At 47.9% G+C, this 27056-nt stretch overlaps 9 protein-coding genes across 9 annotated transcripts; 3 read left to right on the top strand and 6 right to left on the bottom strand.

Moving 5' to 3' along the window:
• Positions 1 to 37: 37 nt before the first annotated feature.
• K441DRAFT_576967 (uncharacterized protein) lies at positions 38 to 3045 on the bottom strand (the record flags this gene model as incomplete). Its single annotated transcript, XM_067644218.1, has 4 exons — positions 38 to 1672; positions 1788 to 2519; positions 2578 to 2655; positions 2707 to 3045. 4 exons carry the CDS (start codon positions 3043 to 3045, stop codon positions 38 to 40), a joined length of 2784 nt encoding a protein of 927 aa, XP_067500401.1.
• A 384-nt stretch (positions 3046 to 3429) lies between these two features.
• Positions 3430 to 6446, bottom strand: K441DRAFT_576944 (uncharacterized protein; the record flags this gene model as incomplete). Its single annotated transcript, XM_067644217.1, has 3 exons — positions 3430 to 3969; positions 4021 to 6060; positions 6123 to 6446. The coding sequence occupies 3 exons, from the start codon at positions 6444 to 6446 to the stop codon at positions 3430 to 3432; spliced, it is 2904 nt and encodes a 967-aa protein (XP_067500400.1).
• A 278-nt stretch (positions 6447 to 6724) lies between these two features.
• K441DRAFT_665366 (putative DNA repair protein Rad18) lies at positions 6725 to 11185 on the bottom strand. Its single transcript, XM_067649492.1, has 14 exons — positions 11062 to 11185; positions 10559 to 11004; positions 9991 to 10510; positions 9713 to 9940; positions 9105 to 9664; positions 8959 to 9052; positions 8645 to 8910; positions 7942 to 8598; positions 7795 to 7897; positions 7584 to 7742; positions 7390 to 7532; positions 7284 to 7332; positions 7107 to 7204; positions 6725 to 6981 (listed from the first exon to the last, which is right to left on the bottom strand). The coding sequence occupies exons 1-14, from the start codon at positions 11155 to 11157 to the stop codon at positions 6933 to 6935; spliced, it is 3468 nt and encodes a 1155-aa protein (XP_067500399.1). The 5' UTR covers positions 11158 to 11185; the 3' UTR covers positions 6725 to 6932.
• Positions 11186 to 11350: 165 nt separating this feature from the next.
• On the bottom strand, positions 11351 to 12420 carry K441DRAFT_642291 (ATP-dependent Clp protease proteolytic subunit). The gene is made up of 5 exons (XM_067646683.1): positions 12218 to 12420; positions 12155 to 12173; positions 12079 to 12104; positions 11889 to 12030; positions 11351 to 11831 (listed from the first exon to the last, which is right to left on the bottom strand). The coding sequence occupies exons 1-5, from the start codon at positions 12380 to 12382 to the stop codon at positions 11437 to 11439; spliced, it is 747 nt and encodes a 248-aa protein (XP_067500398.1). The 5' UTR covers positions 12383 to 12420; the 3' UTR covers positions 11351 to 11436.
• Positions 12421 to 14713: 2293 nt separating this feature from the next.
• K441DRAFT_665365 (uncharacterized protein) lies at positions 14714 to 15057 on the top strand. The gene has a single exon (XM_067649491.1). The coding sequence runs from the start codon at positions 14748 to 14750 to the stop codon at positions 14988 to 14990; it is 243 nt and encodes an 80-aa protein (XP_067500397.1). The 5' UTR covers positions 14714 to 14747; the 3' UTR covers positions 14991 to 15057.
• Positions 15058 to 15368: 311 nt separating this feature from the next.
• On the top strand, positions 15369 to 16869 carry K441DRAFT_228617 (uncharacterized protein). The gene is made up of 2 exons (XM_067640633.1): positions 15369 to 15715; positions 15768 to 16869. The coding sequence occupies exons 1-2, from the start codon at positions 15409 to 15411 to the stop codon at positions 16622 to 16624; spliced, it is 1164 nt and encodes a 387-aa protein (XP_067500396.1). The 5' UTR covers positions 15369 to 15408; the 3' UTR covers positions 16625 to 16869.
• A 245-nt stretch (positions 16870 to 17114) lies between these two features.
• On the bottom strand, positions 17115 to 20923 carry K441DRAFT_679951 (RdRP-domain-containing protein; the record flags this gene model as incomplete). Its single annotated transcript, XM_067651323.1, has 4 exons — positions 17115 to 17490; positions 17547 to 17926; positions 17982 to 18994; positions 19045 to 20923. The coding sequence occupies 4 exons, from the start codon at positions 20921 to 20923 to the stop codon at positions 17115 to 17117; spliced, it is 3648 nt and encodes a 1215-aa protein (XP_067500395.1).
• Positions 20924 to 21583: 660 nt separating this feature from the next.
• K441DRAFT_577010 (threonyl-tRNA synthetase) lies at positions 21584 to 23936 on the bottom strand (the record flags this gene model as incomplete). Its single annotated transcript, XM_067644221.1, has 3 exons — positions 21584 to 22435; positions 22489 to 23064; positions 23115 to 23936. 3 exons carry the CDS (start codon positions 23934 to 23936, stop codon positions 21584 to 21586), a joined length of 2250 nt encoding a protein of 749 aa, XP_067500394.1.
• Positions 23937 to 25418: 1482 nt separating this feature from the next.
• Positions 25419 to 26893, top strand: K441DRAFT_616938 (phosphatidylserine synthase). The gene is made up of 5 exons (XM_067645772.1): positions 25419 to 25655; positions 25706 to 25763; positions 25824 to 25861; positions 25914 to 26107; positions 26163 to 26893. Exons 1-5 carry the CDS (start codon positions 25589 to 25591, stop codon positions 26529 to 26531), a joined length of 726 nt encoding a protein of 241 aa, XP_067500393.1. The 5' UTR covers positions 25419 to 25588; the 3' UTR covers positions 26532 to 26893.
• The last annotated feature ends 163 nt before the right edge of the window (positions 26894 to 27056 follow it).

Genomic DNA, 27056 nt, shown 5'->3' with positions numbered 1-27056 from the left:
ATTCATATCATCCAATCCTCCCCCTTCTTCCACCCCACTACCCCTTCCTAACCCCATACACATCCCCGACAGCGCCCAACTTCCCCTCCTGCACCAGCTCGCCCAACAACCCCTTCAACTCCTCAACCCCATACGCAAACCCGCCCGGCACGGCCATCTTCAGCATCATGAGTACCCTCTGCACGGGCATATTCCCCTGATTCGTAAGCATACCGAGGACAAACTGGCGATAGAGCTCCTTATTCTGCATGAGCAAGTCAGTCTGGCTGACGACCGCCGACGCCGACGCCGACGCCAGCGCCTGGGCCTCAGCAGCCTCCTTCGCCGCCGCCGCGACATCGTCCGCATCCGCGCCGTCAGCGCCGAGCCGCTCCATGACGGCGAACGTGTCCGGATGCGTCTCGCGCAGCACCGACCGCCCGACCCAGAACCCCACCGCGTTGCGCACCAGCGCCTCGTCCATCTCCAGCGTCTCGACCAGCTGCGCCACGTTGCGCGCGACGCTGCTCTCCGCCGCCCCACCGCCCCAGTTCGCGCGCGCTTTGCCTTTCCCTTCTCCCCCTCCACCGCCGCCGCGCACAGCCCACTCCTCGCTGGGCTGCGGCTGGAAGGCGTAGATGACGCTGGCCTGCCACGTCTGCACGTCCGCCTCGACGGTGCGGTCCGCGAGCTGCAGCTGCACCTTGACGCGGCCCAGCGCCGGCAGCCAGCGCAGCTTGCGCATGCCCTTGACGCGCTCGAAGCGCTGCTCGTACGCGCGCTGCTGCGCTGCGATGGGCGCGGGGACTCGGAACGTGTCGTCGCGGAGCGGCGGCCAGAAGAAGGACGAGAGGATCTGCGCGTTGAGCACGCGGTCCGCGGCTGGTTTGGCGAGCGGCGTCGAGGGCGGTCTGAGCGTTGGAGGTGCGGGTGCGGGCCGGCGTGCCTGGGGGGTTCGGGGGAGGCTGGGATTGTTGTCGGGCGTGTGCGGGCTGGGGAGGATGGGGGTTTTGAGAACTTCATCTTGGTCTTCGCGGATCGAGGCGTTGATGCGTTTGGAGTCGAGCACGTCACGCAGCATGACTTCGCATGCTTGGAGCTTGTCGTCGCCGAGACGGAGTTTGATGAGCTCAAGCAGCCGGATCTCTTTCTCGTATTCAGGGTCCTGGCTTTTGAGTAGATGGTCGCCTAGGATATTCTTTAACTCGTTGATGAAGTCTTCGCGATCGTAAAGCGTTAGTAGGAACCATATTACGTCTTCGATCTTCGACTTCTTGTAGTCTGGAGAAGCATCTGTCGGATGAGGTTGCCAGCTCATATCACCCCAATTTAGATCCTCATCCTGGTCCTGCGCGAACGTAGCAATCGGTTTCTGCATCTCGGCTGCTATCTCATACGAAAGCTCCCCTCCAGACACGAATACGGTACCTTGCTCGTCATGAATGTCTGTAAGTAAGCTAGAAATGATAATGCGAGCGGTGTCATCTCGATCTTTCAGATACCGTCTGATTGGGCGTGCAACACGCTCAAGAAGAACTCCCTTTGGTTCGAGTTCGTTGAAGGCGCGGATAATGTAGATGTAAACATTAAGGATATAAGTAGTAGTGGCCCCGGGGTGTAGAAGTCGCCTTGATACCTGTTGCGAGAAGCTTGTAGAGAGGTGTACTTTGGCAGCTGGAGTTTTGAGGTATTCCTGGGAGCATAATCAGCATATATAGGGTCTGTTTGATAAACTGAAACGCGCTTGAAAAATAATCAAAAACTATACCGAGGACTGTTGTGTCTAGGTCTTCCCAAAAGAAACGTACCTTTATATCTAAAATTGCACCCAAAGACCTATCCCAGTTGATGATAAAATCAAAGAGGTTCTCGACCCTAGCTCGTCCCAGCCTTCCAATAGCCATGTCCTGCCACTGCTGCACCTCAGTTGTCTGAATGGAGCCTGATTCGTCTTTCAAGCAATCTATGACCTGTCGTACGAGAGGACTGAAGCCATCTTTGACCCACTGGCGAAGATGCTGGACAACAGATTTTCTCGCATACCAATCCACCTTTATGTAATGACTGACAACGAAAGAACCCATGAGTCTATCCATTGCATGAGCGAATGCTTTCTGGGCTTGGTCGCCTCCCAAACCCACCTCGTGCAAGCCATGCAAAAGTTGCATTATGCTCTTTCGCAGACTCGGGATATCTTCCGCAGGGCCAGTTGCTGATATTCCATCTTCTTTATCAACATATATCCGGAAGAGCCTACATCCTCCATCGTATAAGACGTAACTTAGAGTCTTCGAAAAGCGTTGAGAGGGTAGAGAGTGCACAAATAAAGCGTGTAAGTCTCTATCAAATTTCCGGGCCGGAAAAGAAGGCGGCGGACTCGCGCCTGGTGCAAGTGGGGTAGCAGGATCTGTGTTGGCATTTTCAGGAGCGATGATTGGGAGGACATGTTCGGCGAACGGTTGCAGATATAGATGCTGGACTTGTAGTAAGATACGCCGAGTCTCCTCTAGAGTGCTCCATGCGTTTTGGCATTCAATTTCCTGCGTAGTTTAATCAGCTGTGTACTCATACCAGCCTCTTGAGATAGGCTGTACCCACACTTTCCCATAATGACTGCAGGGCAGGATGGATGTAAGTAACAAAATGTATGCGGACTTCGTTAATGTACCAATCTACCTAGCCAGAAAATAAGCTGTGTAATGCCGTTAGCAACGTTAGAATCTATACCATGCTCTCAGCGCTCTGCCCTTCGCCCACAAGCAGATATTCTAAGGCTTCTGTGACGTCTGTTCCTTTATGAGGTCGCGCTGCGCTAGACAGTACATCTTTGCTCTGGGATGGCTTTGGCAAGCTGAGGAATCTTGTTGCTGTGCTCCAGGCAAGGTTGCGTTTAACCTCTCGGTGCTGGTCAAAGCTGCTGCTGCTGCTGCCACCACCAAATGGCCCGCCAAAAGACTGTCCCGGAGCAGTGAAGCCAAGGTCAGGCGTCGCAATAGGTGTCGGGGTGGTGTGGGAGAGAGAAGGCACAGGGAAAACAGACGCGAAAACGAGACTCTTATGGTCCATAGCTGTGCTGTGGACCCGGCTCAGCCGTGGTCAAGTGAGGCTGGATGATGTCTCATGAGCTCTTTAGGTCGTCAATCGAGGCAACGCGCGCGTCGTGTGCAAGGAAAGAAATTAGTTGAGTGGGAGAGCACCATTGTAGATTTATGTAGTGAGTGGTTGATTAGATCGCGCCCTACAACTACAAGTGTGAAAGGCAAATTTGGAGCTGGAGCTCCGCGCGAGTTCACGTGCTATCCTAAATCCTTTCCCAAGGTTCCGCCATCAAATCATATACGAACTCCTCCAGTGACCCTTGAAAGCGCCAGTTGCCTTAAATAAAGGCCTACAGTTGCCAATATCGCCTGTCCCATCATTAAGATGAACTAAAACTCCTACAATCCAGAACTAAAGCCGACCGTGTCTGGCCTTGAAAATTGCAACCTTGTCGTCGTAGAAAAGGATTTCCCTCAACCGGAGCTTCGGTCCTTTCCTGTCATCCTGCAAGAAAGAGTCGTCCCCGTCAGACTCATCGTGCCCATCATCTGACGCATCGGACTCGGTATCATCACCGTCGCCAGCGGTTCCAATAGGGCCATCCAGATCGTCGTCATCTTCATCCTCAGTCTCATCCTCATCGTCTGATAGTAATGGATCGTTTGTAACATATTCGCCACCCAATGCGCCACCTGCAGGTCCATCAGCTCCACCGGAATTGTTATCGTGACGTAGATCATAATTCGATGGCTTGTTTTCCAATATTTCAAAGCACTTCGTCGATATGCCCATGTAGCATATCTCAACCTCAGGCCGCAAATGAACGATATCGACAATCTGAAGAGCTAACTCCCGGGGATCAATGTTGTTCCCATGAGCGTGGTCGGCAATATAGGGAATGTAGAGCGAGCGAATGTGTGGAACTTGTGGCAATCGCTGGAGGAAGTAGTGCTATTAACCATTAGCGAAACTCAGACCAAAAGAATAGTCGTATTCCCTCACCCAATCTCGGTAATCCACGGTGACGGCCATTTCCCTTAAACTGCTCATTCGACCGCTCGTGATGAAAGTGAGGATCTCACGATTAAGCATCCACCTTCTCCATCTCGAGCTAGTGGTTGCATGCCCATCTAGTCCCTTCTCACTGCTATCAATCATCAATTTCCTGAGGCTTGCCTTGTGTCTACGCAAAGGCCCACGGTATATGGCGTCAACCGTGACCGTTGAAGGATACGAACGACCTTCTTGAAGAAAAAGCACTTCCAAGCTATTGGGCGCCAACGTTTCCTTCAGAAAACTTATTAACGAAGGAGATACGGCATTTGTGTGGATCTTCTTGAGATTTAATCCATATTCAGATCGGGGGGAATAAGAAGGCTTGTAAGCCCTCGATGGCGATGGATAAGATGACGAGCTGGAAGATTGGTGTGAGCTTCGAGGAGAAAATGTACGTCGCAAGGATTTCCACAACTGTTCATGGTTGTGGCAATGAAGCAGGGTCAGAGTCGTTAACAGTGACCAGTCAAACGCCTTCAGTAAGACGGAAACCGAAAGCGGAACACGCTCGAGCTCGAGCGTTTCTAATTTCAATTTCCCATTAAGGAGAGGTCCAGCATTTTGATCTACTAAGCTTGACTCGTTCAAATCGTCCGGGCCGGGGAGTAGGGCCGCCGTCTCGACAGCGTCTTTTGATGTTGCGCTTCCTAATGGTGTACCGTCATGGTCGGCCATCGGAGGCTCGAGTGAGGTAGGAGTTGGTGGCACTTCCTGCTCTGTAGCTAGCGGCAGTGTGCCATTACCCAGCAAACTAACGCCTTCCTGTACGTTTGGTTCTTCTACAGAGTTCTCCACCTGCTCAGGCTCATTTTCGACATCCCGATCCTGTAGATTGGTAGAGTCGGTGACTGTTGAATTGCTTTTGGCAGCATTCTGGTCATTGATAAGACGGTCCGGAACTTCACCCGCCTCCGCGGCTTTGGCTGTGTGTTCCTCATTTTGGCGCATGTTGTACACCCTTCCCACTAATATTCCTAGCACGCCTCCCAATCTCTTCTCACTTATAGAACTCGCTGCAGTCCACGTGGTACTATAATCAACTTGTTGCACCCCGTCACCTTCCCATGCAGTTACCCAGTCTCGTTGTTGAGCGTGGCGAGCTATACCAACCCTGAGCTCGCGGAGACACATCTGCGATCGGGCGACTAGTATACTCATTTCGTCTAAGTATGGAAGCTCATCAATATCCAAAACACTCAGACTCTTTAGCGGAGGGATGACGGAAAATGTGGGATTTTCAACTCTATCTATCGCAGAGGCCGAGGAGGCAGTGTGATGAGCAGGTACTACCACAGGCGCCTGCGTTGCATTTGCACCGCTAGGATGGGCGGTGTTTGGTGGCGGCGGTAGATTGTTCAAAGGCATAGGAGGCGGCGGCGCAGGCGTTGGAGAGTCGATTTGGGTATTATCATGCCATCGGATCCACAGACGTTCGAGGCGACAACCTTCACCATCTGTTCGATCGGCCAGAGACGATAAAGCCAACCATACATCTCTTAACACTCCAGTAGGCATGTCCCAAACGAACGTTTCCAGATTTTTCATTCGCGCCACTGCTAGAGCGACGAGTGTACCAAGCATCTTCCCCCCTTCCTTTGCAATCATATACTCTTGCACCCAGGCGGCCGGACCATTACCCAGAGAGAATTTCTTAGTAAACTGAGCATAGTAATTTCCACGTCGACGTTTCATAAGCGGGTACAGAGTGTGAACAGCGCCGCTAGAGCCGCGAATAGGGGTAGTGGCTGAGGACTGGGGTCCTGAATATCGATGCGGATTTTGATGCGGCGCTTCTCCAAAAATCTCCTCCGCCATGACCAAAGTCGCAAGTCCATAAGTAAGAGCATCGACACCTGTCCTTGGCTCTGTGTGCGAACTCTCATCTGGCCAAACAATGTCGAATCGCGAATATATGCACGGGACTGTAAGACTGTGTAACGCAGAGTGACAGAGAGCGAGTGACGTGAGATCATTCGTATGCGGTAACTATCACCAATATATTAGCCAATAGTGCCATTTTTTCAATGCGCTGAAGAGTTCATGCTCACTTGATGAATAATTTCTTTAAGAATGTCTACCGGAAGATCAAGGAGTCTTAAAGGCCCCTTCCTAGCAACTGCAGCCCATTCCTTCTCCTTTCCTTTCAACAACTTAGACAGTGACTGCTTTGGTGTATGTTCTTCTTCTGCGTTCACGCCGTCGCCCAAGATGGAGTGGGAGCTTGCTGGATGCTCTACTTCATCTCTAACCATCTCAAGCGACGAGTTTACGTCCTCCGGAGAAGACGGGGTCGAACTAGTGAAATTCTCATCGTATGCTAAGGGTGTTGTTGCTCCGCTAGACCTGGGTGTGGAGGGCGGAGAGGAATCCATGCTGTTTCAACGACCTGAGCTCCTCGAAACTGGCGGGAAAGCAGGAACCCTCATGAGGGAAGGAAAAAAAGATGCGCGTCAAAGAGATAGGTTCCACAGAGACAACGCTTGGGTGAAGTGTCTAGGGTGAAGAAAGCGTTGTGCAATGGTTCGGGGAGTGTCTGTCAGAGGTTCATGTTGGTCGTTGTGGTTGGTGCAGTTTAGGGTTGCTCGCTGGCCCACGGTTACCGCGACATCTGCCAGTTGTCACCGCCTGCCAGTCACGACAATCACAAAATCCTAGAAACTAATTGGTTGAACATCATATCCCTTGTTTTCCTTCTCGTTCCCCGCGCAATAATAGATGGCGCCATCCTGCTGCAAAGTAGCCTCCCTAGCTGCCATTTTCCTTCTGAAACCCCAGTAAAAGCAGCCGCTGATAGAATATGGAGCAAATCATCCGGCGCAACATCAAGGTCCCAAAAGAATATTCATAAATTAGAAATGCTATCTTGCAAATGGCAAGACGGTCTGGCCTCGTTCCGGATCGCTCATCCTTCTCGGCTGTCAGTACGTGCCATGATCCTGAACATGGCAAGACGGTCTGGCCTCGTTCCGGATCGCTCATCCTTCTCGGCTGTCAGTACGTGCCATGACTCAACTTATGCATCTATAACTCACTTGATGATCTTAACATCGTCCGAAAGGGTAACATTTCCCATAGCTTGAGGTGTGATAAGAATAAATTGACGGCCAACAGAACGACGAGCTGCTCCGATCTAAATAAGTGGATCTATTAGCATTCTTATACAGCAAATGTAAGGAAGATTTGAGGTGGTGGTGCAAGGTTGCACTTACCATCATCTTCATGCTTATATCACGGTTTACGTTGTCCATAAATACGTCGCTAAAGCTTGATGTCAGTCGCGCAACGGTTCGTAAGTCAAATTAATACAAAACTCACAATTCATCCAGGCAGCGGATTGGCGATCCCATAGCATCCCACAGCGCGAGGAGAAGACAAATTGTGGAGAAGGATTTTTCACCTCCAGACAATGTTTTTGTTTGGCGGCCTTTGTCACTACTTTTAGTAATGTCAGGTTCAACCTGAAAGAATCAATTAGCATGATCTTACGGCAATGATCCAAAGCCTTATACCTTGATATCTAGAAATTTTGCCATAGGGCTAATCTCAAGATGGCCGCGAAAGTTCCTTTCACTAAGTAAGTATGTAAAAGTAATACGAGCACGGCTTGAAATAAAACGCCTAAACTTCAGCCAGCGGTCCTGTCGGTCGATCATCGAAGTTTTGAGACCCTTTCAGAAGAGCGTTAGTAAAGAATATAGGATCACAACGCTCTACACTTACATGGACAAGATCGTCCAAGTGCTTGACCTCCTCGACAGCTTTCGTGTAATTGAATTTCGCATCTATACAAGCAGCCGACAATTCCTGCTGCGTTCCACCAAGCCTAAAAGATCAGCCAAGAACTATGCTCGATTTCATTTTACTTACTCTCTCTCGCCGTTGCGTAAATCTCGACCCAATTTGTCATATTTTTTCTCCAAACTCTCATAACTTTCATTTGCATCCACAGGCACTCGGGTGCTAATTTGCGAGGCCATCCCTTCATATTCCTCAATTTTGGCCACTTGTTCCTCGCGGATTTGCTGTTGGCGTGCTTTATCATCCTTTGCATCTTGGATACATTCGAGAGCAGCATTCTTTTCGAGGAGCATAGCCTGCCGCTTTTCCGCAAGTTTACGCGCCTTGGTCTCTGCTTTAGTGATACGTGCCTTGATTTCTTTGACCCCCGCCTGCAAAGCCTCAAGCTGACTTTTCAGCGTGTGCGAGTTTTCATTCAGCTTGTCCATTGCGATGACTGAATCTTCATAGGCATTTTCCGAAATTTGCTTCCCCTCTTCAGCCTCACGCAACAATCGCTCCAATGCATCAATTTGGCCGGCTTGGGGGGTTTCGGCCTCAAGTTCGTCCCTCAGTTGTTCGGCACGCTCCTCAGCACGTTGATGTCGCAGTCGGAGGTCTTTACCCTGCCTCCTATGCCTATTTATCGCTTGGTCGCATCTCTGATATTTATTTTGCAGCTCTTTTAAGCTTGACTCAGCCTCGTTTAACTCTCGTTTGTAATGCGCAAGTGTCTCCTTCTCGATGCTATATGATTATTAGCGGAGTAACTTCAGAGCCAAAAGATACTAACTTGATTTGGGACTCGAGGTCTGTCTGCATGCGAAAATTCGCCACCCATGGAGCGATGGGACTAGATCTTTCACCTCCGCCATTACTATATTGAAGAGACATACCCCAGCCTCGCTTCGTATCGTGCATGCAGAAACACATCCTGACATTATTTGGTCTGTTTCCACTGTACATGAAATCCATAGCAACGTTCCGATTCTGGATAAGAACCGCCTGCTCGATACCCTGGCTGATAATCATTTGGTTACGAACAAGGTCATTATCAATCTGCACTACGTGAGCATTCTTTTACTAGATGTACTTTTTAAGTCTTACCTTGAGAACCCTCATCCATGTATCAAGCTGAGGATCTGGTTCGTTTCTGCCAGTGTTGATTGGAGTCGGGTCACCAATAAAGATTGAAGAAAAGCTAAAAGCAGTCAGCTACCGCAAAGTAGTGTCGCACCAAATCATATAATTACCAGTAGGTTTTCCGCATTAAGTCAGTTAGGAGGCTTTGGTCGCTCTTATTAGTCACTACGAAAGCGTTAAGAGAAGCACCAAATTGCTTCTCTAGAATAGAAGACCACTCAGGCTTAAGAAGCCGGACATGCCTACCCATCGGCCCAACAGGTTGATGTTTAAATCTCGGCTCGTTTCGTATAGCATTTAGTAGTTTTGGCATGTTCGCATGGTATGCCTTAATCCAACTTCCTTGATCCCTCATGAGATTTTGAATCTGATTTTCGCTCTTTCGGACATTATCTCGTTTTTCTGCGATTGTTGGCTTCATTCGTTTCAATGCCTCATCCGCATCATGAAGCTCTTTTTCCAAATCCCGAAATTCTCGACCATGGTTCTCCATTTCCAACTTGATCTCTTCTGCTTTAGCCTTAGCGTCCTGGATGTCTGCAAGCTTTTGAGCATGTTGCCCGCCATTCGCGCGTTCTTGTCGCTGACGCTCTTCCATGATCTCTTTCTTGTAACCCGTTATTTGTTTATCACTGCTGCGGATTGCCTCTTGAATCTGTCGTTGTTGCGTCTAGAAGATGTTAGCAGTGTAATAGCAATACCAACAAGGAAGCCCTACCAGAGTTGTCATCAATTCCTTCTTATTTAAATCGAATTGATCTTTTGCAGCCTTGCAGTCTTCTTCAAGGGGCACTACGTTACTCTGGAGCTCTTGCAACAATGTTTGTGCAGCAGCATGAGCCTGATCAGCACTGTCATACATTCTTGATGCCTCCTCGGCCTCCAATGTTGTTTGGGCTATTCTCTCATCCGCTTGCCGTACCCTTGTGTCAATCTGGTTGAGTTCCTATCCAGCATTTGTCAGTAGAAGCTAGCCAAACTAGCTTGTGGACTAACCCGCTCCTCTGCAATAACCTGAGACCACGCCATCTGTCTCCTGTACTTGTTGATCTTTTCTTGTATACCACGTAAGTTTTCCGCTCGTTCCAACCTTTTCTGTGCTTCCTCATAGATTTTTAGATAGTTATCCTTATCTTCCCTGCGAGTGGAGATATGGCTCTCTATTTGATCAATAGATTCCTGCAAGAGCCGGTAGTCATGGTCTAGGGCTTCCAACTGAGTGCCTTTCACAAAGAACTTGTATTTGTCCTGCGGAGACGAGTGGTTCAAGAATTGCCTAGCCATGTCCTGGGTGAGTACATTCATAGGATTGTCAAGCTGGAGAGCGAAAGCGTCTGTAATGTCTTCCAAGTAGGACTTTCTGGTTGATACAATCTTCTCTTTAGCATTCTTGATTTTGAATCCGCTAGCACCAGACTTCGAGAAATGACGTTCTATAATTATAGACTTCCCATAAATCTCGGGCTTGTACGCAGAAGAGCCCTGATTCTTCAGTCGTACTGAAAGCATAGCAGATCTGTACACATGTTAGAGATAGATTGCAGACGAGGCATTGGCCACTAACTCCCGGCCCTCCTTGATAAAATTCTTGAGGCTTTGGCCTCGATTAGTTGCAGTCGCCTTACCGCCAAGACACAGCGTAACAGCGGTGAGAACCGCGCTCTTGCCACTACCGTTATGCCCAATGATGAAGTTGATAAGAGGCCCGAGTTTGACGGAGAGCTTGTCATGACACATGAAATTGACGCATTTGATCTCCTCAATAATAGCATTATCTGCCGGACTATTCTCCCTCTCCTCATTGAACCGCTTCTTGACAATTTGTGTCGCCCTTTGGTCATCTGCATCTTGATATTGCAAATCTTCAAAGCCAGCATCTCGACGAGTCGCATAGTCCTCGATCGCACTCGCTTCACGGTAGTTTTCCCGCTCAGGCTCCTCTGACGCCTCTGACATGATGGTTTCCGTATCTCCATCCTCAGTATCCGTAGAAAGACGGGCTCTTTTGCTCTGGTAAAATAGCGTTAGTGGTTTGTTGAGAGCCAACTACAACGGCAAGACACTTACTCTGTCCCTTCGCAGGCTAGATGAAGCTGTGTGGACCTCGTACGTAGACTCTTCCGTATGAGCCCTTGGTCGCTTTGCGGGGTTCATTGGAGCCATGATAGAGGACGTTGGATGGCTGCGAAAATCATAAGGCTACAGGTAAATTGAAACCCATCGCGAAACAGGTTGACGCGACGTGGAAAGCGAAAAGCGCGCTAACTAAAAGCTTAATTATTTCCCGAACACGCCTCTCACTTTCACCAAGTCACGCCTTCTCGCACCTGATTAACGCGAAAGAGGAAAAATCAATTGCTTCATTGGTTCGATTGAATATTTGCATGGAATTCATCTACTATCCTACATCCTCCAGCCTACGCAAGGGCCTTTGCCCAACTCCTAGTCTTTCTTCTCCTCTCCTTCTGCTTCCCTCTTATCCAAGATACGATCTACAATGCCAAACTCCAAAGCCTCTCGAGCATCCATGAAATAGTCACGCTCCATTAGCTTCTCAATCTCCTCCAGTGAGTGTGGCTTCGTTAAATGCCGCTGGTATATCTTATTCAGCTTGTTTCTAACCCTCAAGATCTCTTTGGCGTGAATGGCAATGTCAGAAGCTTGCCCAGAGTAACCTCCACTAGGTTGGTGTATCATGACCGAGCTGTGTGGGAGGCAGAAGCGATTCCCAGGTGAGCCACCGCAGAGGAGAAGGGAGCCCATACTAGCAGCTTGTCCAATACAAATAGTAGTTATCGGACATCGAACGTAGGCCATTGTATCATATATTGCGAGTCCTGTATATAATCTTCAGCTGCTATCCCATATACTAATGACTTCGACCCCTAAAATACCTGCTGTGACAGAGCCACCGGGTGAGTTGATGTAAAGGCTGATAGCTTTCTCAGGATTATCCGCTTCGAGGAAGAGGAGCTGGGCAACAATTGACGCTGAGGTATCTTCATCGACTGCGCCATTGAGGCATACTATTCGTTCCTATGTAATCTTCAGTGTTGTAATATGAAGCAGGAGCGATCTATCTACCTTCAACAACCTCGAGAATATATCGTCTGGTGAACATTAGCATCGTAGAACTCAATCAGCTTAGAAATAACCGTACAGGTGTGCCAACCGCCTCCCTAGTCAATTAGCCAGATTCAAGTATCATTTGTCGGAGACATACAATCGTCTCAGTCACATAAGGTGTAGGCGACCATGCGCGGGGGGAATTCTTTAACGGAGAAGTTGGCGGAGCACCTGCTGGCAAAGAGAAGTAGGATCGCGCGCCATATCTTGCTGCACCTCCAAGGATTGAAGTATTCAGTGTGCGATGGAGCAGCTTCGACATGGTTTTTGTCAGAGTGAGCTGTCAATGCCAAATACTCGAAGCTTGTCCGGATCATTATTGTTCTTGCCGAAATATCGTGAACTCGCGCCGGAGTAAAGCCGGTCATCGCGCACCACCCAATTTCACATGGAAATCGATGCAATTGATTATTTTTGCTTGCACACGCCATTATAATGGGCCGTCGTCTTCTAATTAAGGTTATAAACTAAATCAAGCTTCGTTTAGATCTTGATGAGTACATACCTAATATAGCGGTCGCTTTAGGGCTGTTAAAAACAACCGTTTATAAGCTTTAATTGAACTAGGACCTTTAGGGCCGACCGTATTTACTACCTAGTGTAAAACTAGGTAGACCGGGCCTTNTTTTGGAGTATTAAAAGCAGGTTAGTATTCTTNGCATAGTATTAAGTTTTTTATTAATATTCCTGCCCACTTATAGCAACTGCTTAAGTACCTTAAAGACAGGCCTACTGCGTATCTTAACAAGATATAAGACTTCCTCTTTAACAAATTCGACATCTAAGCCTCTATTACCACTATTTGCCGTATTCTTAAGGCAGCTTAGTAGTTTTAAAAGGTAGTCTCTAAGCGTGCCGCTCAGCAAAGCTTATCGCTCCGTTATACATGATAGAGTAGGTAAAAANAATAGCTTGCTAACTAGCTTATCTTTCTTAATAAGTTAGCTTTAAATAAGAGAACTGGTAATAGAAAATAAGGCTAGGCGCTAGTTAGTACAGACTATAAGGTGTTAACGCTATATAAAAAATCTAAACAGTAGAGCATCTTACCGGCGTTAACGCTTAAAGGCTATATAGACTATATTATCTTTTAAGGAGCTTTTATAAGTAAGCTTTTTAAGGCTTTTATAGAGTATAAAGTTTTACCTAATTATACACCGTACCTAGGGCCGCGATTAATTATTATACTAGATAACGCATCTATTTATAAATTAAAGCGGCTTTAAGAGCTTTATAACTAGGCGGGTGTTATTCTTAAATTCCTACTACTATATTCGCCAGATTTTAATCCAATTAAGGCAACTTTTAAAGATCTAAAGGCTTAGATAAAAAAAACTATATACTAGCGGTTAACTTTAAGAGCTTTAATAGATTTCTAGAGTTTATAATTAGTTAAGCTTANAAAGTTTACGCCGAAGGCTATTTTAAAAGGGCTGGCTATATAGTAGAATAAGACTCTTTATAGAGACTCTCTATAATCTACTCTCTACTTATAGTATACTACTCTCTGCCGTTTAAACTCTTCTGTTTTCTCTCTTATCCGCGGTAGCGTGCTAATTAGAAAGCTATAATCCTTCTAGATTTTAATCGTTATCTCTTTTAGAGATCTTATTCTATTAATATCCTAATTATTCTTTACTAACGTATACCTAATTAACTCTAGAATCTGCCTTTAACGCTTATTAGAATAGCTTAGCTAAGCTATTAGCTAGTTAAAGAACTATAAGAGGATCTTATAATAATCCGTTTCTAACTATACTAAGCTTAACTAAGTAGGCGGCTTAACACTAGAGAGAGGTAGGGGTTAAGTATACTATTGCTAATCTAGACACCTTATTAAGTTTAACCCCTAAATGGTAATTAGCTAAATAAGGTCCCTAACTTACTTAAATAGTAAGCCTTCTACTACTCTTAGCTCTTAACTCTTTAGTAGCTACTATTTTATTTTTTAAGCTAATAGCTAACAGACTATATTTTATAACAGCTCCTTAACCGTTAATATATCTAATTAGATCTTTTTACTCCACCTTTAAAGGATATAAGCATTAATAGGATAGTGGTGCTTAACTTAATTAGCTTTATTTCCACGTCTATTTTACTAGCAGGTAGCTCCTTTATTAGAATAGTAGCTATTAATATAAGGCTACCTACTTACTAGAGCCGGAATCCTATTATTAGTAGCTTCCTCTACGGCAATAATATTAGGGAGATTGGCTTTTTAGATTTGGGTAGTAGTTTTTTTACTAAATCTTACTGCTTAGCTAGAGGGAGGTGTTAATAACGGTGCTAGTATCTCTTAGGGCTTCTCCTTAATTATATATAAGGTAAGATCTAAGTATAATAACTTAGTAGAATTCTGCTTATAAAGATCCTTAAGCAGCTTAGTTACCTTATATAAATTACAATAATTACCAATCTTATAGCAGAAGTAATTAGTCTTTAATTACTTCTTATAGAAGGCAGCGGCTTTAAGGCGGTTAACGGTAGAGATCTGCGGTAGGCGTTTGGTAATAATGCTATCTTGCTAGCGCTTNGTTAGGTAGTAAAAGAGGTTAGTAGTATTATATTTTAAAGATACCGTACTAGGTAAGGCCTCTCTCTTATATACTNCCTTTTACCGACTTATAATGCTAATAGGAAGCTCCTCCAACTCCTCCTCTAGCTCCTCCTCTNGCTGCTCCTCTAGCTCCTCCGGCTACTCCTCTAGCTCCTCTTCCTCCTCCTCTTCCTTCTCCTCCTTATCTAGCTCCTCCTCCGGCTCCTCCTCATCCTCCTCCTCCTTATCTAGCTGCTCTGGCCGCNGTGGCGAAGACTCTANAAATATTAGTAATGGTAGTTACTGCGGTGGTTCCGTACGACGCCTTGCTTAATAATTTAAAGCTTTCTTTAAAATAAGCTTTAAATGACGCTTTAGAGTCCTTTTAGAAGCCTATATTGGCGAGGTAGTAAATAATACACGCTTGCGATTTTGGCCCTTATTAGCGCGACCAAATATATATGTAGGCGGCTCCATGGTTAACACCAGCAATTCTATACAATTGGCTTAATGCAGCTAGACCAAAGTATGATTTTATGCCGTAATTGTTGGGGGTGGAAGGTGTAGGCAAGCAAAAATAATCAATGGCATCGATTTCTATGTGAAATTGGGTGGTGCGCGATGACCGGCTTTACTCCGGCGCGAGTTCACGATATTTCGGCAAGAACAATAACCGTGCCAAGCATGCCGCTAAGAATTTCGTGCATCTTCGCTCTTGCAGGAGACTTTTACATCAGTCGATCTTCGCACTGATGAGGGGAAGAGTTCTTCTAGAACGCCCTCAAATACTATCAATTGGCCACTATATCTGCAAGGGACGCTTGCGGAGATATGTCTCCACCTCAGCAACCACAAATAAGTCGGAGTCGCTAGGGCCAACGACCCAAGATGGACATCGTACTCTCCGTGTGCGCAAAGGGAACAACCCTCCCCTCCCAATACCGCCCGTTCTGGATCCCATAGCCCTATCCGAGCGTAATCGCTGGACAGAAAAGAAACCTCAACTAAAGCATGATGAGCTCACCCCGTTCCAACAGAAGCTGTATCAGAACCCTTATGGTATGCCTTCTATCATTCTTCACTCTACAACCAGCTAACCACTCCCTCACAGCCCACGCCCTCGCAACGCCCGTCCGCCTGTGCCCTATAACACACACCCGCCTCCCAAACGCCTTCCTCATCTCCCTGCACGTAAAGCCACACCCCGAGACAGCCGATCCCTGGCTCGTCCCCGTGAGCCTCACCCCCAACGCCTCCAATTCCCATGGGCTGCCCGCCCGCTTCGTCGCGCGCCACCTCTTCGTATCCTTCCTAACCCGCCGAAACAACTGGCGACGCTGTCTGGCGTTCCGCCTCCTCGAGAAACTCGGCTCCAACCTCAAAAAAGTCGTCTGGCGCGAAGACATGCCCACCCTACTCCTAACCCTCTTGCAGCAACAAGCCCTCCGCAAGCTCCGCTGGCATTTCACGCAACCTGGCCGCACGCTCGAGCGCTGCGCGGGCGCCCACCCCGCCGCCCTCGACCCCCTCGACGACGTAGCCTACGTGCTCTATCTCCGCACCCTACGAACACACGCTGACGAGCTGCATGCCGAAGCGCAGAAGATCGTCCTAGAGGTTGAAGGTAAAGTAGACCGTCTCGCCAAGCTCATGGGAAAACACCAGAGCCCAGCCATCCAGGCCATGATCCGCAGCCCCCCATACTGGTGGCGCGGCCCGTTATTTCCGCGCCTCCAGCCCAGGCTACGCTTTCCACCGCTCGCGTTCCAGACTGCAGAGTATCGGGGGCGCCGCGTCGCGGTGTATAGTCTCTTTGATCTGCTGGGCGAGGAACGTGTGAAGGAGCTTGTGGCAGGGACGAATTTCGAGGATGCGGATTGTGTGGTGTTGAAGGAGTCGCGCATGATAGTCTCGGCGCAGATGGCGTTGATGAAGCTGGAAGGTTATGTGGCGGAGTCTGGACCTTGAAATGGCCATAGTTAGATGTAAGAGCCAAAGCACCAAGGATCTCACCAGCGCCGAAGGGTGTTGGTGGTGCAGATTGCCATCCGGGTCCGTCAATCGGTTTGCGAGGCAAGCAATCTTGGGCTTCAGGCGTGATATAAACGCTAAAATCGGGCGAAATCTTAAGATGTCACCTCTCAACAAAGAGTTCAAAGATACTTCTCAGAAGCCAGCGAACAGTCAAAAACCAGTCCAGCTATTGATAAAGCTAAAATGTCGTTCGTTATCATTATCGTAATCAAGCAGACATACCATCACCCGCCAGTTATATCCAAAGCTACCCTATCCACTTACAATTTTCCCGGACCTTGAATAAAATGTAACGCTTAAGCCCTGGCCATAACCACCTGTATTCCACAAAACCGCAATTTATTAAGACCAGAACCCATCATATCTCTCAGACATTGACAGCCACTAACGCTGTGTACAAAGGGCAGGGACGTGATCAACAGTCCTAGATTCTCCTAAGAAGACCCCCCTGGAACCGTTCCAGTTCTCTTAGGCAAACCGCAGCAGCAACGTACTTCCAGCTCTGCAAGTTCTTTCTCTTCCAGCGACCTGGCTCAAGCATTGCATTTGCCAGGCACGCAATAGACCTTGCCAAAGCCTCATCCCTATCGCCATCGTCGCCTTGCGTGATATATTCGACGGTGAAAGTAACGTCTCTGTCAAACCGCTCTTTCATGGCTGTGGCCATCTCGCGAACGCGCCGATTTTGTGCACCTATCGACTTTCCAAGAATGGATCCACTGAAGACCTCGAGTTCTTTTAGGGGATGAGCGTGATGGATGCTGCACTGATCCATTGTCTCTAACAAATTCGACTCGTAGCTGTTTGAGCACATAGGTCAGCTACCCCGCTGTGATAATCGAAATCAGTTACTCACGCTTCTCTGGTGTCCCTAGCTAGGTCCGCGTATTCCTGCCACTGGACAAGTGCTGTTTCTCTCTTCACGTAGTCCCAAAGCTTTTCCATTAGTGTACGGCGAGACGGATCACGAGAAGCCAAACTCTTCGAGTCCTTCTGCATCTGCTCAAAGAAAGCCTTCTCGTCTATGGCACGGTACAAGCGCCCCAAGACATTGTTGCTCTCGTAGTAACGATAGCCTTTCCAATCCGGATCCATTGCACTGACAGGGTCACGCTCATCATCGTCCTCTTCGTCATCGTCGAACACTGCACCTCGTTTTTCGACTATCACACGAGGTCCGCTTGCCATAAAATCGGGCCTGAGATAGTCTTGTCTTGGAATCTTGCTCATGTCCGCCTATACATCTTTTGGTTAGTCTTGCCTTAGTGAAATATTCGTCAAACCAGCTTACCGGAATTCCCGTCTTCGAAAAGTCAACCGCAGTAGACGCCATTTCTGCTAAATTTATACAAACAGGATGCAGAGTTCCTTGAGCCTCTCGGTCGGCCATTTGCTGGTGCATCATTGAGATCCGGCCCAGCTGGTCGGTTTCCATGAATTGTATAAAAAAGTTAGTCATATCTCGTGTCTCAACCGGCCGGCCGATGTTGATTGGCGTCTGACGCGGATAATCTGCTGGGTGGTGAGTTACATTCGGCATAAGCAGCGGATCGAAGATTATATTGTAGATGTCGCCATCCAAATCTCCCCCACTGAGCTGACTTGGGAGATCACGGTCTCCTTTCTGGCTGAAGACAACACAATTACGCAGCTTAGTGAGAGGGGAGTTCGAAGGTACATCCACTGCCTGAACAATTTGAATGTCGCCCGGATGTAAAGCAGGCGAACGAGTAATAGCAACCTGTCCACCAGCGAGCACACATCGCTGCCAATTTCCGTCTTTGTCTACTTTCTCTGACACAGCGTAGATCTCGCCTTCATTGAGAGTATTCGTTTCATCCATAATACCAAATAATGTCATCCCATTTTCTACTAGGATGCGAGAGCGATGTTTGATTTCTCGGAGTTGCGACAAGGCCGCAATCTCGACTGTATCTCTTAAGAAATTGTCCTGTTGAAAGGGTAACCCGATATCATCCAAAAGTCGAATAAGCTGTGATGTTTTCGTGGCACTGCCTACCCTGCACCATTCTAGGAATGTGGCAGCATTTGGAGGAGTCAATGTAATCATCCTCAGTTTCTCAACCATGGCGGCTTGGAGGCCTAGGAAGACCTCGGGCTCCACCCCAAGGTCTTCAAGAATCTTAATGAATGGTCGATTGAGGTATAGTGGAAGAGGCCTCGTGGCCGCGCCACATATTTCGATATCAAAAACCCCAGCTGCATCAAACTTGGTCATGGATGGTCGAAGGCAGAGCTCCTTGCCCGTCAAACTAGTGTCAAGTGAGATCACTCCCTTCGCTCCTGTTATAGTCAGCATTGGAATTTGCTCCTTATTTAGTCCAAGTGCTTACCAGCAAAGCGAATTTGGAGCACGGTCGGTTTTAGATCGCGTCCAAGGGCATACCCACGCCATACTTCCTTCAGTAATATCTCTGATATCGTACCGCATCCATCACTAAAGGTACGTCCGTTTCTCTCGACATCGGGTTTTCTTACTAATGCCTCGGGCGTTATGGTTACTGCTCCCGTGGTATCCGAAAATGCCTGTCCAATTCTCGCTGCACATTTTGCTGGAGATCGAATGGCCGTAAAGTCCCCCAATTTTTTGATTACTTGAGGAGGGATAACTAGCCCACTTCCAGGGAGTGTTACAGGCGCCATAAACCAGCAAGTCTGGCTGCGAAGAGACGAATGTGAGAACCCGAGAAACGTAAATGATCGCCCCGCAATATTAATGCCATGCTCCAAGATTGATTTGAAGCGTTCATGGAAGATCTTCTGTTGAGAAGCCCGACCATCGAAGCGTATCAGCTCGCCATCCTCATCGGCGAAAGTGACGCGAATAAAGTAGTCGGTATAACCTGAATACTTCCGCAAGACTCTGTTTGTGACTTCTGGTTCTGGACCACCAAGAAGAAGGCCACAGGGTGTTACAGTGACCTTGTGGATCAAGGCCAGGTGTTCATGGCGCTGTGCTAGGTCGTAAATCGATCCCTCTCTAGAGAACCGTGCTGCGCTCTCGCGAATAAGTCTTGCTAGCTCCTTGATATCAAAATCTCGAGCCTCAACATCAGGACCAGGCCAAGGAACCTGTGAAGCGAGCTTACGTACTGCTACAGTGATCTTGAGCGGGCCGTGGGTTTGCACCAGTTCCTCTATCTCAGGCAAGAGACTGAGAACTTTTGCTGGTGGTAAATATGCATTTTGAACAAGTCTCTGGATTTGGAACCGAAGGCCAAAATGTAAGGATTTTAGTTGATTATAGTCACTCAGTCTCTTCTTCAAAAGATGGAAGTCGTCGATGAAGGATCTATGCGAAATCTTCATCGGGGTCGGAAAATATACAGTTTGTGGCATTGATGAGGATCTGGTCAGCAGGTGATGGACTGTGGCTACAGCTGCTGGCTCTGAGAGAACCACACTGTAGACCAAGCAAAGCGACACAACCGCAGCATGATTCGGATCAATCCCCCACAATCTCGTCCTTGTAGTCTGTTGCCCTGGCCTTGACGAATTTAGTGAGAGGTTGTTCATACCCTGCACAAGGCTCTCTGGTCCGGACAAGTCACTGGTAGTGTCGAGTTCATAAATCTTTGGAGGTGAGCTTAGAGTGATCGAAACTGTAGGGTTATTTGGCGCCCCAGTGAGAATATGTATGATGGAGAAGTAGGAAATGTCAAGCCTACAGGTCCAACGGATCTGCGGGCTGGCATACAGAAGGATGACAAGCGAAGACTTGCCAAATATAATGGACCCTGTTCTTAGGTCTCTTGAATGCGGGTTGAAATTCAACTTAGATTTCTCATAAGTCCATGATCCGCACGATATCGAATGGAAATGGAAGATATTTGTGAGCCGTTTTTTCTTTGAGCGGGAACTTGCGCCCGTCCGTTTCTGCTTCTGTAAAATTTTCTTCTCCTCAAGCTCCAATGTCCGGAGAAGAAATTCACTCGGACTGTTGTTACTTGGAGTGATAGTTAAGGACTTTCGAAAGAAGATGAGAGTAGTTTTTGGACGAGATTGCGGAAGAGGATTTGACGGCAACCCGTACTTCTCTAAGAAAAGTAGGGCTTTGGCCTCATCGCGAAAGGTGAGAATAGCGCAACCTTTTCCCTTTATCTTATTACACTCGAAGGAGACAACAGAAATTTCAAGTAGTATAGGACGGAAAAATTCAGTCAGTTGGTCGTTCCTTGACGATATTGGAATGTTGCGAATGAAGACGTCCATTTTGAAGCCAGAGCAACTGCAATGTGCTTCGAACACCACTAGTGCGCTCGAAAACCAATTGCACAAGTGTCTTTGTGCAGTATACTACGTTATCCGTGGCTGAGTTTAAGTTGGCGTGTTAGGTATTGGTGTTTGTTACTGATTGTTGCAGGGTTCGTGGTGTACGGAAGTAAAAGTGGGGGTGTTTAGGACTTGGGTGTGTTGCTGACTGAAGGCATATGAGGATTAAATAATAAGTGAAAAAAAGGCTCGAGCAGCTTGTAATGAACGGGTAACAGGCTAGATTTTCGCCGAAAGGTATTCACGTAGAATAGATGTAGAAGGAGGAAGACGAGGTCGAGAAGGGAACCTTGAGCAGTTGAGCGACGAGAAGCAGATGTGGAGTAAAGTGACTGAGAATATGAGCCCTCGCCTTGTACTACCAATGGCTGGGTTTGGCCTAATGCATGCAGCAAGTCACATTCTAACTTTACCCCGCCGAATGGCTACCTATAAACGAAGCTTGCCGATGTCAGAAATACCTTGTTCCAACCTCATACTTGGTCCAATCATAGTCACCAGCATAAAGAGTACGTATAAGGCAATGCAGCTCTAGCTATAATTGGCCAATGAACAAGACAACCCTTTATCACCCCAGGCAAGAAGCCCAAAGAGACGCACTCAAATGACATTCTTGAGAGCCCTGCTGTCACGCAACGCCGCCAACTTTTTAATCGCATCATCCAGAGGTATCAGATCACCCTTTACTTGTGTGGATTGATCATCACGGTTTCTGATATTCACTGTGCGACTCTCCTTCTCCTGTGCTCCCACCACAAAGATGAAGTTGTACTGTTGCAACTGTCCTGTACGAATCTTCTTCTGCATAGTGTTTCCGCTAACGTCGGCATCCACATGCATACCTTGTCCCCTGAAGATACTTTGAACTTCTTTGACGTAGTCATTGACAGCCGGCATGACCGGGACGACAAGGACTTGCCGAGGGCTTAACCAGAAGGGCCACTTACCGGCAAAGTGCTCCGTGAGAATGGCAATGAACCGCTCAAAACTGCCGTAGATAGCGCGATGAATCATGACAGGACGAGAGCAACCAGGTGTCAACTCTTTCTTGCCGATGTCGGGCTTCGATTGCTGCTCTACCTCAGTCTCAGCCTCAGCTTTAGGTTTAGCAGCCGCTTCTGGGCTCATATACTCGAGGTTGAATCGTTGAGGTAGTTGGAAGTCAAGTTGAATTGTGGCACACTGATATTCCCTCTTCAGCGCGTCCGATATGGTGATATCAATCTTCGGTCCATAGAAGGCACCATCACCCGGGTTAAGCTCCCATTTCTCCCCTCCCTTGGCCGTAAACGCATCTAGGGCTTTCGACAGCTTTCCTTCCGCGATGTTCCAAGTCTCGATCTCTCCCAGGAAGTTATCTGGGCGTGTGGAGAGCTTAAACTTGAACGTGAAGCCAAATTTGCCGTAGACCGTCTCAAGAAAGTCAAACAGGCCTGTAATTTCTTCTTCAATCTGTGAAGCTTTGTGAACATTAGAGAGCAAAAACCGCGGGATTTTTGGCATACCTGATCCTCTGTGCAGAAAATATGAGTGTCGTCTTGCACGAATCGTCGTACTCGGGTCAAACCCGTAAGTGCGCCTGAGGCTTCATTTCGGTGTAAGATGCCGAAGTCCGCTATTCGCATAGGGAGCTCGCGATAGCTTCGCTCCCTATGAGCAAAGAGAAGACAATGGCCGGGACAGTTCATTGGCTTTAGCGCCCATAGATCCTTTTCGACCTCGAAAGTAAACATGTCTTCTTGGTAATGTTGCCAATGGCCGGACCGCTTCCAGAGCTCAGCATTGTACATGTTTGGCGAGCTGACCTCCTGGTAGCCGCGCTTCCAGTATTCGGACCTCAGGAAAGCCTGAAGGGTGTTATAGATTATCATGCCGTGTGGAAGGAAGAAGCAGGAGCCAGGGGACCATTCATGGAAGAAGAACAGTTCTTGTTCCTTTCCAATCTTTCGGTGATCTCTCTTGGCTGCTTCTTCAAGATATTTCATGTGTTCGTCCATCAATTTCTTGTCTGGGAATGAAACGCCGTAGATTCGTTGCAGTGAGTCGTTCTTTGCATCGCCAAGGAAATAGGAGGCCGAATTCTGTGATAGGAATCAGCGTTGTCGGCTGGCTTTCATACGGCAATTCTTACCTTCATAATCTTGAATTGCTTTATTCTTCCGGTGTGTGGCACATGTGGACCACGACACAAATCGATTAATGGGCCACATCGGTAGACTGTTGTGCTTGTACCATCGGGTATTTTGTCTCCAATGATATGCTGCTTGTACTTGTTCGTCTTGAACATTTCCAAAAGGTCTGCCTTCGAGAGAGTGAGTCGTTCGAACGTTTGCTTTTCCTTAATCGCGTTGTTGGCCAGAGTCTCGAGGGGTTTATGGTCTGTCGGTTCTACGACACCTTGGTCTGGCAAAGCCATCTCGTAGTAGAAGCCATCTTCTACTGGAGGGCCAATACACAAGTCGCAGCCCCATCTTTTTTCCGCTGCTTCACCAAGAATGTGGGCGCTAGAGTGCCAAAATACTTTCTTGCCCTCAGGATGCTCAAACGGAAGAAGTTCAAGGCGACAGCTCTTTTCAAGAGGTCTTTCCAGGTCCCATAGCTCACCATCTACTTGTGCAATCACTGTACGCTCGAATAATGACTTGCTTATGCCTCGAGCGATGTTGGCTGGAGAAGTAACCCATGATTCTCCGACTCTCACGCTGCCGTCCTCTAATGTAATATCGATTTTCTCTCGGGGCTTATTTGCAACGTCCTCATCGTATTTGGCCTTGAGCTTCTCGAATATCTTTATGCGGTGGTCGAAGTAGGCAGGTGGGGGGTTGAGTTCCAAAGGACGAGACTCGGAGCCTTCAGCTGCTCCTTTCTTCTTTTTTTCTTTTTTGGGTTGTTTCTGACTCTCTGAAACAGCGAGATTCTTTACGCCTTCAACAGCGTCCTTTACGGCGTCCATGGTGTGGAATTGACGTGGCTTGTGTCTGCCCCTCAGAGTGCGCGAAAGTTATTTAAACCAAACAGTCTGGGCTTTGAGTCAGTCTTCGGTTGTTGTCAAGGCGTATAGTAAATCACAACACAATTGTATATGAGAGATCAAATACGAGGCCAAGCGTTCTGATATTTCAAGGCATGTTTAGAGCAGTGCGAATTAATTCGATCACTCAAACCTATTTGTTACGCTGTTTAGTGGGGGGCACATTCTGGGCCGGTGTGTTTTTGGCGTGACTCGGACAAGGTTCGGGTGGATCGCAACTTTTTTCCGTCTATTTCGAACTTTTTGCACAGGACTTCCCTCGGTGCGACAATTACGCTCCGAAACCTAACACAGATACCAATATGTCGTTTCGCGGAGGATCTCGCGGGCGCGGAGGTGGTGCATCTTTTGCAAGAGGCGGAGGTGGCTTCGGCGCTCGTGGAGGTCAGTCCAAGCGTGCTCCAAGGTTTTGAAAAAGAGCTAATATGTTGTTCAGGCCGTGGAAGCTTCCAACAGCAATCATATGGGCCGCCAGCAACTGTCCTAGGTATGGAATACCTGGAATTATTGTTTTGAAACACTGCTTACCCTGTCGTAGAGATGGGAAAGTTCGTTCATGCTTGTGAAGGCGAGATGGTGTGCGAATCGATAAATACCAAGATCCCGTACTTCAATGCACCTATCTACCTCGAAAATAAGGCAAGAAAACCCTATTGGGACTATACAGGGCTTCAGCAGAGCTAATATGAGCTTAGACGGCAATCGGAAAGGTCGACGAAATTCTCGGACCTCTCAATCAAGTGTACTTCACGATTAAGCCTCAAGAAGGCATAGTTGCGACCTCATTTAAGTCTGGCGATAGATTCTATATCGGCGGGGACAAGTTATTACCGTTGGAGAAGTAGGACAACTCAGCCCATAGGGAAACGTTAATAGGGTTAATGCTTTATCTAGGTTCTTACCTAAACCAAAGCCACCACCAGGTATGTGTAAATGTTTTAGGCTTTCAAGCATCAAGTACTCACAATTCGTAGGTGCACCTAAGCCGAAACGTATTGGAGGTGCCGGCAGGGGCGGAGCTCGTGGAAGCCGCGGAGGTAGAGGTGCGCCAAGAGGACGAGGAGGCTTCGGTGATCGAGGCGGGAGAGGTGGTGGAAGAGGGTTTGGAGGAGGAAGAGGCGGAGGCTTCAGTGCTGGGCGGGGTGGTAGTAGTAGGGGAGGCAGCAGAGGGTTTGGGAGGGGCCGAGGGGGCTGATGGACGTAACGTGCGAATTATGGGTTACTGGATGGCGTTTACGGTAGGGGTGGATCGTTTCAAACTTGTATAGCTTAACTGGAATCCTTTTTGATGGAGCCCATCTATGAACGGGGACTTCCGCTCAAAAATGGGTCATTTCACTAAATCATATGGGAGCCTTGGCAAAGCACGGGGCTAGTGTGGCTGCAACTCTCGTAATGACGTTCTGCCGTTGTGAAACTTGCAAAACAAAGAGCTGTCACACAGTCTCCAACGTCTTTACCTTCGCTGTTCCTCTTCCTAACTGTGTACCTATCTTACACGCTCACGAAACTCTTCAAATCGAGGTTTACCACATACTCAAGCTCTGATAGTAGACTGGGCTCTCTGCTCCGCCATGTCACGAAGAAACGGCGCCCCGATTGGCGTCGAGAAAGATGCTGCTTCGCCTCCCACAAACATAGGTTTGTAGCCTGTCGAACATCAGGGAGGTACACGACTGACATATTGGTAGCTCAGGACAAGCAAACAAGACTGCTATCCTCTGAGTCTGGCCACTTTTCCTTGATTAGGTGCGGAACGCACGCTTTTGATAGACCCCCGCCCGGTACAAATATCTAATCGTCTTGTAGAGCGCTTCATCTTGCAGACTTTATCACCGAGCTTAATGGTATACTATATAAAGACCTAATCTTATAATCAATATACTAATATGACAATAGGCTTCTGTGGTGCTATGTCCGTGTTCTCATCAATGCGATACTGTCTAGGCGATCCCCATGACTATACCAACCTCTGGGCAGCTCTAGGCTTCATACCTTTTGGTCTTTTCTTTGACTTCATGGATGGCAAGGTCGCACGATGGCGGGGAAAGGCGTCAGTGATGGGCCAAGAGCTTGACTCGCTCGCCGATCTGGTACGAACACTCCCCGGTGCATCCCCAATCATGATACTGAACCCTTCTGCCACAGGTTTCCTTCGGCGTTTCCCCTGCAGCTGCTGCCTTCGCGATGGGTGTACGGACGCCGGTTGACCATCTTCTGCTGACCATCTTCATCCTTTGCGGTCTCACCCGCCTCGCGCGCTTCAACGTCACAGTGTCCGTTCTGCCCAAAGACGCAACCGGCAAGTCGAGGTACTTCGAAGGAACCCCGATCCCGACCTCCCTCGCACTTGTTTTCACGATGGCATATTGGGTTTCACAAGGCTGGGTTCTTGACAACATTCCACTGGGCACGGCTTTGACCGGCACGGCTTTCGAATTCCACCCCATCGCTGGCCTTTTTCTCATCCACGGCTGCCTCATGGTTAGCAAGTCGATCCACATACCAAAGCCATGATTAGGGAATCGTAGAATAGGAGCCACCCCTGCGTATACATCGGAATAAAGGGTAAGGCAATCAATCTGTCTTCCTTGCAATCAGGAACGTAGTATTAGACAACAACGGGTTTGGGGTGATTTTGTACGGTTCGGGCATGACTATGACATGAGAAAGGTTCAAGGGCCAGCAAGACAGCATGACACGAGTTTTCTTGGCCTAAATTATTTCAATGCATATACCTTAAGAGCAACGTTTTAGTGCTTATCCTCTAGCTCCACCTGACGCAGCAGTTATAGAGATAATTACTTAGTTCCTTTACCAGCTTCGTTAAGAATTCAGACAAGTTCCGAGACACAAATAAAGTATCCGTTCACTACAGCTTACTAAGTCCTAAGTTCTTCATCGAGTCTCACATTGTTAGAAAGCGTGTCTTTACTAACCACTCCATACACCAAAGCGCAAAAGGCGACTGAGAGTGATGCGTTGGCAAGAGGTGCTGTCGAAAACGCATAACCAGTAGCAGCATACAACCGCTAAGCTAAG

Source organism: Cenococcum geophilum, assembly GCF_001692895.1.
Source record: "Cenococcum geophilum 1.58 unplaced genomic scaffold K441scaffold_43, whole genome shotgun sequence".
NCBI classification, from domain to species: Eukaryota; Fungi; Ascomycota; class Dothideomycetes; order Gloniales; family Gloniaceae; genus Cenococcum; species Cenococcum geophilum.
Note: the sequence above shows the minus strand (reverse complement) of the source record. Positions and strands in the feature narration are given on the sequence as shown.